The sequence below is a fragment of the Rhinolophus ferrumequinum genome, chromosome 23 (genome assembly GCF_004115265.2).
Source record: "Rhinolophus ferrumequinum isolate MPI-CBG mRhiFer1 chromosome 23, mRhiFer1_v1.p, whole genome shotgun sequence".
Classification (NCBI taxonomy): Eukaryota; Metazoa; Chordata; class Mammalia; order Chiroptera; family Rhinolophidae; genus Rhinolophus; species Rhinolophus ferrumequinum.
Window position 1 is genome coordinate 24161664 of NC_046306.1, and position 20262 is coordinate 24181925.

The 20262-nt window shown below is 44.5% G+C and overlaps 1 protein-coding gene across 1 annotated transcript; it reads right to left on the reverse strand.

Annotated features, from left to right (window-relative positions):
• Window positions 1-585: 585 nt before the first annotated feature.
• Window positions 586-20034, reverse strand: LOC117016181 (signal-regulatory protein beta-1-like). Its single transcript, XM_033095326.1, has 5 exons — window positions 19915-20034; window positions 10955-11308; window positions 6032-6352; window positions 5132-5473; window positions 586-688 (listed from the first exon to the last, which is right to left on the reverse strand). The coding sequence occupies exons 1-5, from the start codon at window positions 20015-20017 to the stop codon at window positions 588-590; spliced, it is 1221 nt and encodes a 406-aa protein (XP_032951217.1). The 5' UTR covers window positions 20018-20034; the 3' UTR covers window positions 586-587.
• Window positions 20035-20262: the final 228 nt, after the last annotated feature.

Here is a 20262-nt window from a genome sequence, read left to right on the forward strand (position 1 = left end):
TGCTCATCATTCAAGAAATGTTTCCTGCATGTCTCTTATGTCCCCAGTCCTCCTCCTGGGACACCTGTTATGAGAGAACAGGCAGCCTGTGAAATAGGACTCTGCCACCTCAGCCTTCCTTCCCAGGTCCTTCCTTTTCACTCGGTCATGCAGAGGGTCAGAGAGGGAACAGCCCTCAGGGCAGCATATCCAGGACTTCTCAACATTACTCTAAAATGTGGATTCTTTTTGTCCGAAGGAGTCCGAGTGAGGAAATAATCTAGAGATGGTCTCCAAGGGAACCATTCACTCCCTGCCCCTCATTCAGCCCCCTTGCCCACTTCTTCCATAGAAGCCCTAGGATGCTGCAGACACCCTTCAAAACCCTCGACCCCACCCACCTCCTGCAAGATCCCACACACTTCCTCGGAGTTGGGAACCTCTTCAAAGGATCCCCGAGACTCCTCAAGGTATTGAGGGAGGTGTGTCACCTTCTCTTAAGTCCCCGTGGGCCCTGACCCTGTGTGACCTGTGGGCTGGCCCCTCCTCCTGACATTACCCCTCCTGGGACAGCCCTTGGCCTGCCCTCCCTGCCCAACAACTTACAGTCAGGCCCTGAGCTTCCTGTGGGCATAGATGGCAGAGACACCTACTGCCAGCAGCAGCTTGGGGCCTAGGAGGAAAGCGATGAGGAATTGAGTAGACATAGCTTGGTCTGGAAATAAGGGACAGGAGAAGCCATTAGTGGGACCACACAGGAGACCATTCCATTTACTCCATGTGAAGTAACCTGGGCCCATCAACACTCAGGTTTTGAACCTACATCCTGTCCTGGGCTCAGGCTGGAGGCAGTAACCAGGGTAAAGAGGTCCCTCATTCTCACTCACCCCCTTTTTAGGCTGCCAGCATTGTCCTCTTTGAGGGCGGGGTAGAGGGAATGTATACTCAGTGATGCAGAAGTGTGGTTCCTGGTTTGCTGACGTGGTCCTCACACCTCTATGGGGCAGTCAGTATACTAATTCTGATGAAGAAACAGGCTCAGAGAGTTTAGGGAGAATCGCAAGATTAGTGGGATTCACACCTAGGGAAATGCATCACTTGTCCTGTTAGGATGACCCTGAGACCTTGCCTTTTAGCTCAAGACAAGTTCAACCTCTCAGAGTTACTAGAACAAACATCAACATGTCATTGGAGTGGAGTGAGAAGAGGTTGCACAGTGGGAGAAGTTCAAGGTTGCATTGCTTTCCACCAGGGTGGGGATGGATGACCCCAGGTTCTCAGGAGCTAAGGGAGCCCTCAGGGTGGCCTGACTCATGAGACCTGCTGTCTTTGGTTTGCCCTATTTGTGCAATTGTTACAATTTTCGCTGGTGGTGAACTGGGATAGTGTAAGCAGAGGAAAGAAATTTGAAAATGAGTTGGGTATGGTAATAAGCACTATGGGATTGGATGGCTGTTGGTGGGGCATCCGTCTTCTGGAGAAAGACAAGAAAGCTAAGAATGATTAATCACAAGTTACCGGGTAAGTGTGAGCCAGAAAACTTCTTGATAGCTTTGCAGAGTCTTATCCCCTAAAGTCACAGGGCAGAATAAGCTGAGGATTGGGCCAGGACATGTTTATAAGAAGAGCAGAACTGCAGAGAAAGTTGAATTCTTCACTTCAGTAGGCCTTATCTGCTAGAGTAGGGCCCCTATGGGGAAGTACGGGACCCAGAGATGAGGGATAGGGATTTATGGATCAAAGCACTCAAAAACTTCAGTCCACTTCTGAGCTGCTGAAGACAACGGCAGCAGCATAGCTACTTATCTTCAAAATTATCCTTTCCAAAACTAAAAAAAACAAACAAACAAAAAAAGAAATTAAATTCTATACAAAACTGGCTCTCAGTATTACTGGAAGAAAAAAATGCCAAAACTTCAAAATAACTGTGAGTCAAAAGGGAAAAAAATCACCAAATCCTAGTGCACAATCTGTCACGAACCTACCAGCTCACCTTCACTCAGCCACAAGAAAGAATGTGGAGAAACACATGAGGAAAGCTAACAAAGGAGACTAAGAGTTATCTAGAAATCATGCCAATATAATATCTACCTTAAATTTGAAAATGTTGGACAAATGTCCTGTAGATCAGAGCTCAGATCACAGGAAGGGGTTTCAAAGTATGCCTGACTTAAAAGGGTCAGCACAGCAGATCTAGAATCTGTTATTATGTTGTCTTACATGGCAAGCGTCTAGCAGAAGGATTAAGTTAAGGATCATGAGTTGAGGACATTATCTTGGATTATCTGAGCGGTGCCAATGTAATCACAAAGATCTTTATAAGGTAAAGGAGGAGGAAGAAGATTCAGAGAAGAATATGTGATGACAGAAGCAGAGCTCAGAGTGATGTGGGGCCCTCAGTGGAGGAGGTGGGTGTCTGTAGAAACTGGAACAGGCATGGAAATTGATTCTCCCCTACAGGCTCCAGAAGGCACGTAGTCCTGCCAGCCCATTGTAGACTTCTGACTTCTAGAACGGTAAGGTAATAAACTTGTGTTGTTTTAAGCCACTAAATATGTGGCAATTTCTTACAGCAGCAATAAGAAACTAATACAAGGAGGCTAATACATTTTAAAAGGACAGATGAGATAAAAGGGACAGGCATGATTGATAGTGCATAACTTCCGGGGGGAAAAGGCAAAAGAAATAAAGGAAGAAGCGTAGTTTGGCAAATGAGTGAAGAGGAGACAAAGGCACAAGGCGGGCAGGGACATTTGAAGTTCTGAAAAGCAGCAGAGAATCAGAAACATTAAAGGACTCAGAACATTTCTCTCACTATCAAAATGACCCCAAAAACCCGAAAGTCCATTAACATGCCTGGATTATCCTATACTGACAGAGAGAGGTCCATTAGGATAGAAATATTGCAAAAGACTCCAATACCATAATCATCAACAAAAAGACATGCATCTTCACACCAGGCCCATTGACCCAGGGCTGGAGTGGCCAGAGCCCTCAGACACCGAGGTAACATGTGGCATTCCAGTGCACAGGGTCACATAGGCCTCTTGCACTTTGCTCCAGCCTGTCAATCTAGACAAGCCAAAAACCATTTTCTACCCTAATACTTAGCAAGGGTGTCAGGTCAGGCTCACTGAGAGAACCAGGAAGTAGCAGCCTGGTCTGAGCCCCAGCAGGAGGCGGAGATAAGAAAACAAACCCAAGTCAGACCAGACAAAATGGCAGAGTCTCATCTCTCCTGCTCTCTAATTCAGTAGAACTCTGAACCCTAGAAATGATACCAGGTACAAGCATAGGACTCTGAGAGGTGGAAGAGAAAGGCAGACTGGCTGGGGACCTGAGGACTGAAGAAAGAACGCAGTGACCAGGATTCATAAGTTGCAGTCTCCTAACTCCACAGGCGCAGATGGTGACCCACGTGTGGCATTGGAAAAAAGAAAAATTCTAAAATCAGTGATGTAAGTTTCCACTTCAAGAAATAAAAGGGGGAGCAAAATCAACCCCGAAAAAGCAGAAGTTAGGAAATTTAAAGTAAAAAGAAGAAAAAAACAATGAAATTGAAAATGGAGAAACAATAGAGAAAATCACTAAAAGAAAGCAGTTCATTGAAAAGATCAATAAAATTGAAAAACTTTACAAAGACTGATGAAAAAAGGAGAAATGGCATCATCCAAATCAAGAATGAAATGGGGTATCAGCACTGACCCTGCAGACATCAAAAGGATAATGAGGGAAGATTATAGACAACTCTACAGGCAGACATTTGACAACATAGGGAAAGTGGACCAAATTCCTCAATAAGCACCACCTACCACAATCCACCCAATATGAAAAGAGTAATGTGAGCAGTCCTAAACTATGCAAAATCTTTTTCAAATCCGGAAAAGGATTCCCGAGGCCCACGTGATTTCACAGGAAAGTTCTTCCCAGTTATTAATGATGAATCAAACCAATTTTGGTGCACAAAAAACAGCTATAAAAGAAGTTTGGAGAAATTTGACTATATAGTCCATTTAGATGACATTAGGGAATTATTGTCAATTTTATAAAGTATATACTGGTGTTAGTTTTGTAGAAAAACTAATGTCGTTAATCATGACCACAATTATGGACTACATTTACAACTGGATGTACATAAATGACTAGGTTAGTGGACCCATTTATGTAACTTCTGTATAACTCTTATTTTCAGGGCAATTGCTTGTCCTCCCCTTCCTATGTTTACTCTCCCAGCAGGCAGCGACATGGACACTAGGTGGCCTACACTGACCCAGCAGGTAGGACATCATCATAGGACATGTTGGGACAAACATGGGCCTTTGAAAGGTCTTCTGTAGTAAAGACTCCTGGAATCCAGGCCCAATGCCCTCCTGATGTTACATGAGAGAGAAATAAGACATATTTTATTCACGGAAAGGGGGTCTCTATACCTATAGACAATGGGACATATATATCTTGGGACAATGCCCAGCTGAGGGAGAGCATGTCTCCAATTAGCATATATTTGATGTACAAGCTGGTGGTCCGTATTCAAGGACTTAGATGTAGAATGATTAGTTTAGCCCAATCACCTGGTGTGAGGACAAGAAGTTGTTCCCCAAGTCCCTTCTGTGAAACTCCAAACACACAGCGAGGTTGAATCAGGAGAGAAGATCAGAGATGAACTGAAATTTTCCTACAGTAAACAGGCAGGAGGCAATTGTGGTTATTGCTGGTTCACTGTCATCAAACAAGGAACAAGGGAGGCACCTGCGGTGGCCACTCATGGTCACCTAGGTGCCTGGCCCAGATGGAAAAGTCTAGGATGGAAAAGAGACCAGGCAGCAGTGAGAAAGACCAAGGAGGAGGGCAGGGGGCTGACAGGGTGGTGAGCGCAGTAACTGTAGGTGAGGAAAGTAAGAGGCAGGGCTGTGAACACGTGATTCCATTCCTCCTTTATCACTTTCTTCAATGTATATTGATGCCAAAAGAGCTATAAGAATGTGTACTAACTCTTATTGGTGGTGACTCTTGGATGTGGGATTTGGCAGGGGGAGCTCATTTAAATATTTTATCTATAGACTTCTAGATTATTCTATAATAAGTATGAATTACTACTTTTAACATTTAAAAAACCACAAAATTTGTATAATAAAAGCCAAGTCAGTTGGACTGGTGGCCTCACCTGTATTTATGTCTGACCCCTGGTCCTTCTGGTGGACAGAGGCCTTCAGGGTAAGGTGTTTGGTGACCACCGGCTGCCCATCATGCTTCACCTGGCAGGTGAACACCACGTCCTCCCTGTGGGCAGATAAATTCACGAGGAGCCAGCTCATCCCGGTAAAGATTCCGTCCTTGTTCTCTGTGAGGATCAAGGCCATATCTGTTTGGGACAAGTTTCCATTTTTCCACCAGGTCAGCTGTAGGCTCCGGGGATAGAACTTCTTCACAAGGCAGGTGACAGTCTCCGTATTCCCTGCCACAGGGTGTTGGGTCACCTCCAGGGTGGGCGGAACTGAAACAACACAGGGCAGTAGCTCTGACCTCAAGGAACAGACAGATCACAGGGAAGGGCTCCCTAACTTAGCTCCTCCCCCCACAGCAAGGGGACGAACCAGGACACTGCCAGGCATACAGCAGGTGTTCAAACACTGAGGGTATTCCTTGCATATGAATGAAATCACTAAGCACAGGGCCAGGCACACAGTAGGTGCTCAAGGACTTGTAGCTCCTATGAGGGTAATATGAATGAAAGTAAAAAGCACAGGCCCTGGCATGCAGTTGGAACGTACTAACTGTAGCAAAATGAATGAAATCACCAAGCATATAGGGGCTTCGCTTACAGTAGGTGCTCAGTAATTGGAGCTGCTATTGGTAAAGTAGATGACCATCAAGTACAGTGGTAGGTGTTGATCTTGTAAAAAGTGATGGGGACATCTAGGTACCTGGTGATGGGAAGGACTGTCGGGAATTTGCTCCCAGGAAATTCCAGGCCTGGAGCAAAAGCAGGGGGAGGAGCAGGCTTGCAGGTTGGGGGTCAGGTGTGGGCTCGTCTGGGTGGGAGGGCATCTACCTCGGATGGTCTCAGACAAGTTGGCAGTCCCACGAAGAGGAGGGCCCCCCTGCAGGGTGACGTGGTCCACCTCGCAGACCAGCTGAGAGCGAACGTCCCCCGGGGCCAGCACCAGCCTGGCTGTGCTGGAGACGCTGTAGGAAGCGCTGTCTCCCTCTGGGTCCACGGAGGTCTGGGAGGCCGGGAGCTCATTCCCTTCTTTGAACCATTTCAGGGTGATGTTTCGGGGGGAGAAGCCGTGGGACTCACAGGTGAAGCTCACTGTCTGCTTAGGTGGGGCCCTCCCCGTGGGGCCCGATACCACGGGGGGAGAGGGTTTGGCTACAAAAGGAGCAAAATGAACAGTAACCATAACTGTGATTATCACCCCTAAGGATAAGCATGTGACACTGTTAAAGAAGCCTCACACATATTATTTTTAATCCTTAATAATGCTGGGAGGGCAATGTCAACATTCTCATCTTACAGAGGAGGACACACAGGTCCTCAGAGTTCACCTCTGAGTGAGGGGCAGGGCTGACATGCAATTCCAGGCCTGAGTTCAAAATCCACCTTCTTTTCTCTGCTGGGTGATTTCACACCAATCTGGACACGGGAACTAAATTACTGATCGATCTCCCTCTTTGTATTAACTGCTCGTAGGTGGCCTCCCCTGGAAAGCTTCCAACTTCAGAGAAAGTGTTTACAGAAGTAAGTGCAGGGGAAGCAGTGACGTGCGAGGCCACCGTGAAAGCGGGAACCAGGCCAGCCAGCTGACCAGAGGGGTGACTGGGGCACATTCCAGCTCCTTCTGTGAAATGGAACAGCAGGCATTTCTCCTTCCCGGGGCTGCAATGAGGGTAAATCAGGCAGTGGAAGCATTTTTGCTTTGAGTTAAACAGAAGATGCTTCCCCAAAATAAACAAATACAGGTGTATCTGGAACCCAGACTTCATTTATATCCAGAGCTCTTCCCTTAGGAATTTATTGATTTACTCCATAGTTTTCATCCTTTCCACAGATATTCCAGTAAGGGCTAATCTGTGCCAATCCCTGAATTTGAAGGGAGTGGATGAAGGGATGTTTTTCTGAATCTGGGTTCTTCTCTTGGGTCAGTTTTGGGTGGAAAACAAAGATCACTGAGTGCTGAGAAAGAGGTGGTTAATTTCTTAATTGTTATTAAATTAAAGAGGAGACACAGACACTTTGTGTAGGTGAGGAAAACTCAGCAATGGGAACTGGGTCACAACCTTGAAATGACACCTGATTTGGGGTGTGTCTACTCTGTGCTGGGTGATTCACACAGAGTCCTCAAATCTTTTTCACTCTCTTAAAAGGAGTCCAGGGTCCGGCCCGGTAGCTCAGGCAGTTGAAGTTCCGTGCTTCTAGCTCCGAGGGCTGCCGGTTCGATTCCCACATGGGCCAGTGGGCTCTCAACCACAAGGTTGCCAGTTCAATTCCTCAAGTCCTGCAGGGGATGGTGGGCTCCGCCCCCTGTAACTAAGATTGAACACGGCACCTTGAGCTGAGCTGCCTCCCGGATGGCTCAGTTGGTTGGAGCGTGTCCTCTCAACCACAAGGTTGCCGGTTCGACTTCTGCAGGGGATGGTGGGCTGCGCCCCCTGCAACTAGCAACGGCAACTGGACCTGGAGCTGAGCTGCGCCCTCCACAACTAAGACTGAAAGGACAACAACTTGAAGCTGAACGGCACCCTCCACAACTAACATTGAAAGGACAACAACTTGACTTGGAAAAAAGTCCTGGAAGTACACACTGTTCCCCAATAAAGTCCTGTTCCCCTTCCCCGTAAAAAAAAAAAAAAAAAAAAGTGATTTAAAAAAAACTTAAAAAAAAAAAGGAGTCCATGATTATCACCATGTTACAGATGAGAAAAGTGTGGTTGAAAGAAATGAACGGACTGTCTCCTCGTGCCCCAGTATCCCAGGGGTATTTCCTGTGACCCCCAAGCTTCATGGTTATCTACGGAGCAAATATCGCACCTGCAGGAGCCAACAACTGACTACCACCTTCTTCTCCCTCTCAGATTTCGCCTTCAGGCAATTACAGGGAGGAGACATCTTTGAGTGTCCAGGCCTGAGGACCCCGTCGCTATAATTGGTAGACGTGGGTTCCTGATAACTGAGTCTAGAATATGAACTCTTGCTCACACGGGGCCCCCAGCATCCTCTAGGAAATGCCTCTCCTTCCTTATCTTCTGACAGAAAAGGGGGTACACGGTGTTGCTGGGGTTACAGTGGCCCTTCTCTGCTCTATCCAGGCTATTATCCCCAGGCTGCTCCTGTAGGCTGTTCAGTGAAGCAAAGAAACCACCATGAAGGGGGAAAAAACTCCTGAATGATTAAAAATTTTTTTAGTTTGCATACAATATTATATCAGTTTCGCGTGTACAACGTAGTGATTAGACATTTATATACCCTACGATGTGATCACCACGGTAAGTCCTGTAACCATTTATCAGCATGAAAAGTTATTGGATATTATTGACCCTATTCCCTGTGCTGTGGACTGCATAGCTGTGCCTTATTTATTTTATAACTGGAAGTTTGTCCCTCTTATTCCCCTTCACTTGTATCACCCATTCCCCAATCTCCCTCTCCTCTGGCAACTATCAGTTTGTTCTCTGTATCTGTGAGTTTGTTTCTGTTTTGTTTGTTCATTTATTTTGCTCTTTAGATTCCACATGTAAGTGAAATCATATGGTATTTGTCTTTCTCTGTTTGCCTATTCCACTTAGCATAATACCTTCTAGAATATCCATGTTGTCACATGGGACAAGACTGAATACTTTTACTTACGCTGAGCCACGTCTTTTAGGAACAGGATCAGCACATCATGAGACATTTGTGTATTTGTCTGATCTGGGACATAAAGTTGCCCCACCTCCCACACAGAATTTTTTTTTTCTTGTTGGTGAAGAACAGAACACTATGAGATTTTAAAATAAGAGGGCTGGAACTTTCTCCAGTCTTTGATCGGCACAGTAGGGTATTGCAGGGAGCCGTTATGCTGTTTGGGGTTTAAATTTTGGTTCCCTTTCCTGTTCAGGTCAGGTCCTCTCTCTGAGCCTTAGTGTCCTTATCTGTTAAAGGAGCAACAGATGGCTCCTCCCTCTCAGCACTGGTTGTAAGCAGTAAATGCCGTGCAGAAGATATAGCATCCGGCAAACTGCTGTTTCTTGGCTCCCTCCCACATCCCTGCTTTCTCACCCAGGGCATCCTCTGGGCAGGTAACTTGGGAGGAGGAATGAGCAGTCTACCAGGAGGCAGCAGATCTGAGTGGCAGTGGAGCCACTTGCTACCTGTGACTACTTAGGCACGGGACACACCATTGGGCCCTCTTGTAAGATCTGCAAATTCAGGACAAAGTCACCTTCCCTGCTTATGTCCACGGGTGGTGAGGAGGCTCAATTGCTATGTCTGGGAGGGAAATTTGGCAATATCTACACAAATTACATGTTCCATCTGGCCTAGCAATGCCACTCCCGGGGGCATGTTCCTCATAAGTAGACTGACACATGGGCATGGGTACCCGCTGCAGCACTGTTATTGGCCACGGTTGGGAACAACTTATATCCATCAACAGAAGACTGTAAATGAATGGTGCTATCTCCACGTGAAGGAGTGTGCGCAGCTGTTGAAACAGTGAGCAGCTCTAGGTGCTGATATAAATGCTTGATTTGGGGTGATGGGGCTGAAGGTTGGGACAGGTCCCCAATCACCTTGGGCCTCAGGGTATGAATTCGAGGGGCATTCTGAAGCTTTGGGAAACACATGAAAAAGAGAAATGCTGGATCCATGTTCAACGGTTTGCTATAATGAGCTTTAATTCAGTGCTTACTGTGTGCACCAGGCTCTTTAATGGTAACAGTGTCCATTCTCTGGGGCAGGAAGGAGCTAGCCTGGAATCAGATGGGGTTCTGGAACAATCCCCTCAATCACTGACCGTGTGACTGTGGGCACGTTCTCTGTCACCCTTTGGCCTCAGGCTTCCATCTATACATGGGGGGTTGGGTTGGATGGTCTAAAGATCCTTTGTATGCTGACATTCCAGGATTCAGGATCCTGCACCTGTGGCAGAAAATCCTAAATGAGCACTTTGTTGCCTCGATGGGCCAACACCGAAGTAACTCACATGGGGATTCCCTTCCCTGGGTGAGGGACAGATATTCTGAGATGACCCAACTCTGTTCAGAGGCTTCATGACTGTGTGACTCAGGCAGAACCACAGTGACCACCCAACCTCTGGGCACCTCCTCCAAGCAGGGCTGTCAGAGAAAACACTGAGTCCATGCCTCTTGGGAATTCCTTCTCAGTGTGATGGTTCTGAGGATGAATTAAAGACACACGTTCTCCCCCTCCCTGCCCTGGATAGATTTCTCCTCACTGGAGGGAAGAAAACGAAGCTTCGTGGAAAAAGAGCCTTTGCCTGCTTTGCTCACTGCTGCTGCTACAGCATCCAGAGCACAGCCTGGCCCACAGAGGGTGCTCAGTGAGTGTCAGTAAGGAGAAGCCCGGCCACACTGAGGGGAGCACTCTCTGGAGGCAGAGTTGACGTCTGCCCTGTGACTGGGCAAGTCACTCAGACTCTCAGCTTCCTCATCCCTGGAACCAAGGGGCTGGATGGGATTGGAAAAGGCAAGAGCTGTGGAGCCAGGCAGGTGGGGGTTCCAGACTGTTCCCACCATTTACCAGCCATGGAGCCTGAGCAAATAGCATAACCTCTCCAGGCCTCAGTGTCCCTAATATGCAGAAGGGGTGAAATTAGACCATGAATCAGATTGTGGATATAAGCACCCCTTTCAGCACCTGATTCTTAGGTGTTGCTCAAAAAACAAAAAAAAAAACAAAAAAAAAATCAGTGGAGGGTGTTCTGATTTACTTGTTGTCACATACAAGGATAAGAAAGATGCCCACTGTACTCACCACTCACAAGCAGCTGAATTCCGGGTCCATATTTAAAGTCCACATCAGGGAACCATTGCCAGAATGTCACACAGTAGTAGATACCAGCGTCTGCGGGCGTGATGTTACTGATGCGGATGGAGAAGTTCATGGTATTTCCCCTTGTGGTGTCTGCAACACTTGTTACTCGGGGAAAGTGGCCTTCTTTGAAACTGTAGATTAACTCCCGGCCTGTCCCTGTCTGCCTGAACCACTCTATAAACCTCACGGGGAGCAGGGAGGTCATGGTGCAGTTCAGAGTGACCGTCTCTCCAGCTGCAACCGACACTGACTTCTCAGGCTGAATCACCGGCAGCTCATTTTCACCTGCCCCTCCTGGAGGGAAACACAGAGCAGTTATTTATTCATCCTTATGTGATCCTGTAGGTTTTGTCAAGTGTTTATCAGCAACAGTTTTCATTCACAGAGCCCACACCATGAGCCGGCCTTGAGCTCAGCACATTGGATATATTATATCCCTGCATGTACCCTCACAACAAGCTTGTAATGTGAGACCTTATTGTAAATGACAAAACTCAGGCATAGAGCGGTTAAGTGACATGGTAGAGAACGGGCTTGAGTGTCTAAGCCCTCTCTGGAAGTGTCATGCTTCCCCAAATATTTCGGGCTGTTCGCTTTCTGGCTTCATGGATTGTTGCATTTCTGGACCTGCGAATTGGGTGGGATGATGAGACTTCTTTAGGCAAATGATTTGTGAGCAGAGGTGATGAATGTATTTTGTGGGATATGCATTTACTGCAAGAACCGTTATGGTTCACCTTCCCTCTTCCACAGAGATTCTCATGCTCATGATGGGGTCTGTTCCATCAGCCTGGAAATGATGTGCAGAGATCCCAACACACAATGAACATGTAGTGTAAACAGGAAGTAAAACATTATTTCTGGTTCCTGGGATTTTTTCTCTCATAGCATAACCATGTTATATTAGTTTCTTAATGCAGCCTTAAGAAAATACCAAAATGTTAGTGGCTTAGAACTACAGAAGTTTTTTATTTTATAGTTCTGGAGGTCAGAAGCCCAAATTGATGGTACTTATCCTAAATCAAGGTGTCAACCAAGCTGTATTTTTTCTGAAAAATCTGTTCCGTGTTCCTCCAAATTCTAGAGGCTGTCCACATGCCTGTACTCATGGTTTCCATCTATTTCTCCAACCTCTTGCTTCCCTTGTCACTTGTCCTTTGACTTTCCTGCCTTCTTTTTATACGAACCCTTGAGTTGTATTGGGTCCACCTTGAATATCTAGGATAATCTCCCCAAATAAGGGTTTTAGGCTTCCAGTCAAGATTGAGGAGTAGATATACACTGTGATTGCATTCTCCCACGACCACATCAAAATTACAACTAAACTATAGAACTACCATCGTTGAGAACAGACTGAAGTCTAGCTGAACAAAAGTCCTACAACTAAGGAAATATAGACAAAGCCACATGGAGACTGGAAGGGGTGGCGGAGACATGGAATGGGCTGGTTCCACACCCACGTTAAAAATCAGGAGGGATATCTTGGCTGCAGAAGTGCCCCCTGAGGAGTGAGGGGTCCCAGACCCACTATAGGATGCGCAGCCAGGGTTCCAGTGACAGTAAGAGAAATCCCCATAACTTCCAGCTGCAAAAACCAGAGAAGATTGTGGCTGAGTGAGATGGAAGACTCCTGAAGTCCCAGGCATTCCTCTTAAAAGTCCTGTGCATAAAGTTATTCACCAATGGACTCACTTGCTCTGAGCTCCAGCACTGGGGCAGCAGCTTGAAAAATGCCAGGGGCATTTGGGGAGGAACTGAATTGTCTGGCTTCAGGATGAGGGCTGGAGGGGCAGATTTCTCCCAGACAGAAGTTCTGGAAGAAGTCATTGTTCCTTTGTTGATCCCTACCCCCACCAAGCTAGCATGCACAGGTGGGCACTATATCTTAGTCTTCATCAACCTCGCCGACACCATTCACCTTGTCCTGGTGATTCCCTGAGATCTCACTCCACCCAACTTGTGGGCTCATCCAAGCTGCTTCCAGTGGCTTTTCCATACAAACAGCCTGTCTTGACTCAAGCTGTGAACTCTCCTAAAATATCTCAAAGGTTCACAAACCCCAAACAAGCAGCATCTGACCTGGATATGCCCAGTACCACTCGCTAAGAAGCCCCGAGCCCAGTACTAGCAGCAGCTGGTCTCACTTCACAGCTTAGCCTCTCCCAGGCACCTTCAAGCCCGGCACAAGTGGTAACCATATAAAGTCACATTATAGCTCATACAAAGAGGCCCTTGGCAGGGCATAGGAAGCAGCTGACCTTGGCCTGCACCAGAGACCCTCCCAAGAGGCCCATAACCAACACACCCAATGGCCTGTTTCAAACCACACCAGAAGCACCACCCAACCACCTCCACAAACAACACACCCAAAGGGCAGAGTCAGCAGGCACCAGAGCACTGCTAAATTGTATCCTGCTCTGTAGGTCATGGCCAGTCCTCACAATCAATCAGTCTGATGGTCAATCCCTCCCACTGACATGCCAATAGCAATCAAGGCTCAACTGCAACAGAAGGGCACACACAACCCACACAAAGGACACACCTAGAACACCTGGCTCAGGTGACCCGGGAGACAGCCCCACTAGGCCCCATAGGACACCTATTTTATTTTAAGGCCACTCTACCAGTACTGGGAGATGTAGCAGCTCTACATAGAAACAAACACAGGGAGGCAGCCAAAATGAGGAGATAAAGAAACATGTCCCAAATGAAAGAACAGAACAAAGCTCCAGAAAAATAACTAAAAAAAATGGAGACAAACAATCTACCAGATGCAGAGTTCAAAACATTGTTTATAAGGATGCTCAGTGATCTTAGGAAGAACTTCAACAAAGAGATAGGAAACATAAAAAATGGAGATAGGAAACATAAAAAAAAATCATAAATGAAGAATACAACAACTGAAATGAAGAATACATTAGAGGGAATCAACAGATTAGATGAAGCAGAAGAATCAAGTGATTTTTCATGATAAGGTAGCAGAAAACACCAAATCAGAACATCAAAAAGAAAAAAGAATTGAAAAAAAAACGCCATGAAGATAGTTTTAGGGACCTCTGGGACATCATCAAGTGTACCAACATTCACATCGTAGGGGTACCAGAAGAAGAAGAGAGAGAGCAAGGATTTACCAACCTATTTGAAGAAATAACAATGGAAACCTTCCCTACCCTGGCAAGGAAAATAGACATATATAATCCCACGAAGCAAAGAGAGTCCCAAACAAGATGAACCCAAAGAGGCCCACACCAAGATGCATTATGATTCAAATATCGAAGGCAGACAAAGAGAGAATCTTAGAAGCAGCAAGAGCAAAGCAGTTAGTTCTCCACTACCAATCAAAGGCTACAGCATCCTGAAAACCAAACTAAACAACTGAGGTGATCCTGCGTGTCAATGTCTTCTGAACAGTGCCACTTGGCATTTACTTATCTCTGTGTGCTCTCTACGTTATTGGTACAGAAGTATTTATTTCACCTAATTGGATTGAATCAAGAAGGTTACGTATTATGAAATTACCAAAAGGTTACAAGGAAAGTTTTCAGCTGCACTTCATCCCTGAGTTAAGATAGTTCTTTGGAACCAGACCCCTAGGGCAATTTACATGATCTCTCTCAGGGACGGCTCCCATCAGCAGTGCTAAATTACATGTACTGTTTGAGGCTGGGCACCAGTCCATGGGGATATACATGCATATCACCACTGAACTTTCAGAGGGTAATAACTTCTGTTCATTTCCAACTTAACTAAGTTTAAATCAGTGATTCACCTTTGAAAAGCCATTTTCAAAATTCAGATCAACCGTTTAAACCTTCACAAAACAAGAGCCTAATCTCTTTTAAAGTCTGTTGTTTACACTAATATGTATGATTATTTCAAGTAAATACAAAAGACTTCAGGGTGGGGGAAATGGTGCACATATGAGTTGAGTGCAACAGTTTTTTGTTTTGTTGCAAACACATTACCTCATGCAGCGTAATCTGACTCTGCAAATTGAGAAAATGGCAGAAGTAGGATTTGAAAAAAAAACACCAAAACATGTAATCAGTATGGTAGATAATGTTTACTATAAGAACATATCAAGAGGGCAGGCATGTGTTAAAATGAGCCATTATCTGAAATAGTTACTTGAACAGTTTTGTGATTTTTAGAAGGAGTAATACCATCTTAATTTTATTTTTAAAGGTGAGATATGGACTACCTTTGAAACTAAAAATTCTAACTTCAAGTCCTTGGAACTTCAATTCAGAAGTCTGATATAGAAAAAAATAACTCTCTTACAAGAGGATATTTTGATATGAAATACTTCGTAATTAATAATGTATTGAAACTATTTTAAAGATCATTGCTTTATCTTAAGCATGGATTAAGTCCTGGAAAAAGGATGAAAAGAGTCTCAATATTTAATATTGTTATAAGACTTTTGCAAATTGCCATCCAAGGAGTATTAGCAAATAATGGTAGTACCTACTATTAATTGAGTGGTTAGTATTTTCCCAACTTAATTAACTTCATACCTATGTTTCAAGTCGGGTATTATTTTCAGAGTATTATAAACCATAACCAATAAACCTACAGTAAGAAATTTAAAAAACGTGTCTTAATCTCTTCTGCAAAATCTCTTTCACCATATAAAGTAAAATATTCATAGGTTCTGGGTATTGAGACATGGACGTCTCTGGGGGGGGGCATTGTTCTGTCTACAACATACATCTCTCCTGATGGTTACAGAAACCAGTTGCCATAACAGAAAATAAGCTTTAGCCAAGATGTGGAGAAATGGAATCCCTGGTGCATTGCTGGTAGGATTATAATAATAGTGCAGGCACTGTGGAAAACAGTGATGGTTTCTTAAAAAGTTAAACATAGAATTTATCATATGAGCTAACAATTCCATTCTTAGGTTTATACCCCCCACGATTAAAAGCGGGAACTCAAACTGACACTTGTGCATCAATATTCGTAGCAGCAGTATTCACAATAGCCAAAGACAGTGGGAACAACCCAACTTCCATCAACAGATAACGGATAAACAAAATGTGGTATGAATATAAAATGGAATATTATTCAGCCCTTAAAAGCAGTGACATTCTGATGCATTCTATAACATGGATGAACCCTAAAACTATGTTAAGTGAAATTAGCCAGATATAAACAGACAAATATATGATTCCACTTGTATGAAGTACCTAGAACAGGAAAATTAATAGAGACAAAAAGTAGAAGAGAGGTCACCAGGGGCTGGGGAAGGAAGAATGGGGACTTACTGTTTAATGGATGCAGAGTGTCCATTTAGGATGTTGAAAAGGTTCTGGAAATGTGTAGTGGTCATGGTTTCACAACATTGTGAATGAACTTAATGTCACTGAATTTTATCCTTAAAAATGGTTAAAATGGCAAATTTTATGTAATGTATATTTTACCAGAATAACAAATATGCACTAAAACAAGGTGATTGCCCCACGAGAGACTTTGTGTTGGACTAAATGACTCCAGGAAAACAAAAAGTCAAAATGTGTGGTTCCAGAGGCTGGTAGATTTGAGAACCTGCACTAAAATGGGGATAAGCAGGCAAGAAAACAGCTTACTTCAAACTTGGGTTCTGAAGAGAATTGTGGGTGGTTGACGATGTTTGGAGAATGAGTTATGAGTTGAAGAAACACAGTTCCATTTAGACCAATTATTACCTTTAGGTCTAAGACTTTCCATTTTGATTTCACTGCCTCAGGGACTAACGGTCTCTGGACACACAGCCAAATACAAAAACTCTACTTCGTATTTGAAGTGTCCTAAAAAACAGGCATGAGTTCTGGTGGCAGGGATATATATCAGTGGCACCACAAATAAATCCTGCGTTCTTTTCTATTTCTTAGCTTTTCCCCAAGGAAAAGCTGTTCACTTTTGCAGAGTGTGACCTGGTGAAACCCGCCCACTTTGCATCATTTGTAACCAAAAATGTCTCCTAAGAGGCCACATGCCATCACTGGGCAGGTCCTTAGGTACCAAGAACATCAGCGGTTTGGGTTTTTACGTCTGGAGAATATTGAGGGTGGGGAAACTGAACTGCTAAGACAAAAATGGGAAGAAATATGAGTGAATCTTGGAGGAAGAAGTGGAGAGAATGGAGGAGGGAGGACAGAAGAGGCATCAGTATTGTGAGGAGCAGGGAATGGCAAACACTCTGCCATCTGTGCATCTATAATCCTCCTATTTACCTCTCTGGCCCATTCTTTCTAAACTAGCATGTCCAATTGTCCACTCACATTTTTCCTTGGATTGCAATAAACACCTCACAGTTAACATGTCCAAAATTGAACTCCTGAATTTCTTGCACAGCCCTCTATGTCTCAGATGAGGCACCCTTATTCCTCCAGGTACTCAGCTCCCAAACACCTGGAGTCTTGCTCTCCCACCCCCATCCTACGCATCAGGTAACCCTGTTGGTTCCCCTTCAGCTGCATCCAAATCTGACCTCTTTCCCTTATCTCTTCTAGCTACTCTCCTGGTGCAAACCATTTTTTCTTGTTTACATCAATGCAATAACTTCTTAAATGCTGTGGTGGCTTCTCTCTATGTCCTGTTGTAGTCTATTCTCAACCAAATGCTAGAATAATTAAAAACTCGTGTCAGCTCATGTTACTTCTTTCTTCAAAACTTTGTAACAGCAACCATTTTACTCAGAGCAATAGCCCAAACCCTTGAACACAGCAGGAAGATTCTAGTCTCAGGACCTTTGCATGTGCTGCTCACTGTCAAGAAGTCTCTTCCCCCAGGTAACCCCATGACTCACACCCAACCTTCTTTTAATCTTCACTCAAATATCCCCCTCTCAGTGATGCCCACACAGACTGTTTAAAATACATCTGCCTCACAGATTCCTTCAATTCTCTTATCCAGCAAGACTTTAATATTCCCTTATCACTTCCCAATGTACTCTATTATTTATTTATTTATTTATTATGTCTGTTGTTTACTACCATTTCTCTACTAGGACATAAGCTCCATGAGGGCAGCTACTTTTTGTCTTTAATTTACCAATGCACCCCATGTTCCCAAAACTAACTGTTCCTGGCATATAGTTGGTATCAATAAATAATTGAATGATGTGTGAATTGCCCAATACGACACCTCCCTGAGACCCAAAAGCCTATTTTAAGTGAGTAAATCTGTGGAAATTATGTCAGAAACTGAATTTCCCAAGTAGAGAACTTGGTGAAAATCAAAAGCAACTTTTGCATATGCAGAAAGCAGAAGAGTCCAGGAGAAGAAAACCACAAACCTACTCCCGGACACCCACTTTTCCCCACACCCATTCACAGGAGCTCTTATAATCTCAAGAGGATGGAAGTGGGGACACAGGCATTTGAAAAGAGTAATGGTTAAACCCATGAGCTCTAGAATCAGACTTCCAGAGTTCCAATCACTGTTCTACCATTTACCATTGAGTGACTTTGAATCTTTCTGTACTTCTGTTTTCTTATCTATAGGTAGGGATGAGAAGAAGATGTACCTTGGATATAACGGTCACATGAGATACAACCCTAGGCATTTCCAACAGTATCGGCACATGGTGAGTATTCCAGAAATTGAAATGTGATTACTCAATAGATTTCCCGAGGCTACAGCTGATATTAGATGATACAGGTATGGATACAGATACAAATATGGATATGGATATAATTACAGATACAGCTCATACAGGCAGGAATCTCTGTATCTTGATCTCCTTACTTCCTTCTTAATTCCTCACCCCATCCCTCATGGAAGAGGGACTCCAAGATGGTAATGCACAAAAGTTCTACTCATTTTACCAAGAGGGAACGATGTTTTTCTTAAGAGATCGGGGGAAGATAACTAGTAAGTTTGGAGGAGTAGAAAGGAGGGAGGGAGGCTGAGAGACAGAGAAACCAAACATCTGTTCATGTGTATTTCATGAAGACTGAAAAATGATTTGAAGAGAATAAGAAAAGATGCTTCAAAAATTCTGTGCAAGTGTGTATGTGTGTGTGCCCTTCCTCACACCCACTCATACACACACACACACACACACACACAGACACATGCATTCACAAATATATATGTACCGGGGTGCAAAAAATGTATACACATTTTAAGAAAGAAAAAAACTGTATTACAATTGAAATAATACATACCGACAACAAAAGATGAATACAAATCACGTGTATACATTTTTTGGCACCCCCGGTCTACATAAATGTGTGGCTTAGCATGCTAACATACAGGTTGTTTTGAGGATTAAGTGAAATTATAATACATATTTGAGACTTGGAAAAATTTTGGCACATAAGAACAACCCAACACATCATTTACAAAAGTGTGTGAGTAAACACAGCAAATTTGAATTCTCCTGATATCAGAGTGGCATGGTGGATGATAATTATTCTGTAGCTTCTCAGTGTTGTCTGATTTTTGTGCAATCAGCCTCCACTTAGAAGCTGAGCAGCGTAACATGGTTCAAAGAACAAACTCTGGAGCTGGTTGGACTAAACTTGAATCCTGGCTGAACCACTCACTGCCTTACACAGGTGACATTGGACAAGTTCCTTTCTCTGCCTCATTTTCTTCATCTGCAAATTAGGGGAAATGGTCATAGTTCTCACACAAGGATGTTGTGAGAATTAGACCAGTTAATACGCGCAGAGCTGTCGCCGTTTGGTTTGGAGCATCATCTGTTTTGATGCCTCTGGTCACCGTTGCAGGCAATGGATCCCCAGATAAAATGCTCAGATCCCGGATTTCGTGCTCAGATAATGCCCAGTCCTTCGCCTTCTGTGGCAACACTGGGTGACACAGTGTGTTTTCCTGGAGGCCCTAAAAGTCGAGGAGCAGCAGGAGGACCAAAGGGTAGGAGAGGGGTTTACACCCCAAGGCATGCTCACCTGTGAGTCCCAGCAGTAGAGTCAGCAGCAGGCAAGGAGGGGGGTGGGGCCAGGAGGCAGGGACGGTCATCCTGGAGGCCTGAGCAGGCAGCTCTGTCCACATGTGAGCTGGGAGAACTGGACTCTCTGCTCTGTGAGAGGAGCGAAGCCTGGCCTCCTGTGATAGAAGAGGAAGGTCCTAGGATGAATTGAAATAGCTGAGACACAGCTGACTGCTACCAGATTCTAGACAGTTCCTGCTTCTAGATTGTGAAATAGAATCAGGCAGTGAAGGTAGCTACAGAGTGAAGAGTTATTCATCTTACGATTTCAGAGAGACTTGGAGAGGCCTACAATCAATAGTGCTTC

Excerpts from the sequence above, each read along its gene's own strand:
- LOC117016181 (XM_033095326.1), bottom strand. The coding sequence starts at position 20,017 with ATGTGGACAGAGCTGCCTGCTCAGGCCTCCAGGATGACCGTCCCTGCC. Across the intron at positions 6,353-10,954 it reads AATTCAGCTGCTTGTGAGTG|CCAAACCCTCTCCCCCCGTG; the intron begins GTGAGTACAGTG and ends CTCCTTTTGTAG. Across the intron at positions 5,474-6,031 it reads CTTGTCTGAGACCATCCGAG|TTCCGCCCACCCTGGAGGTG; the intron begins GTAGATGCCCTC and ends GTGTTGTTTCAG.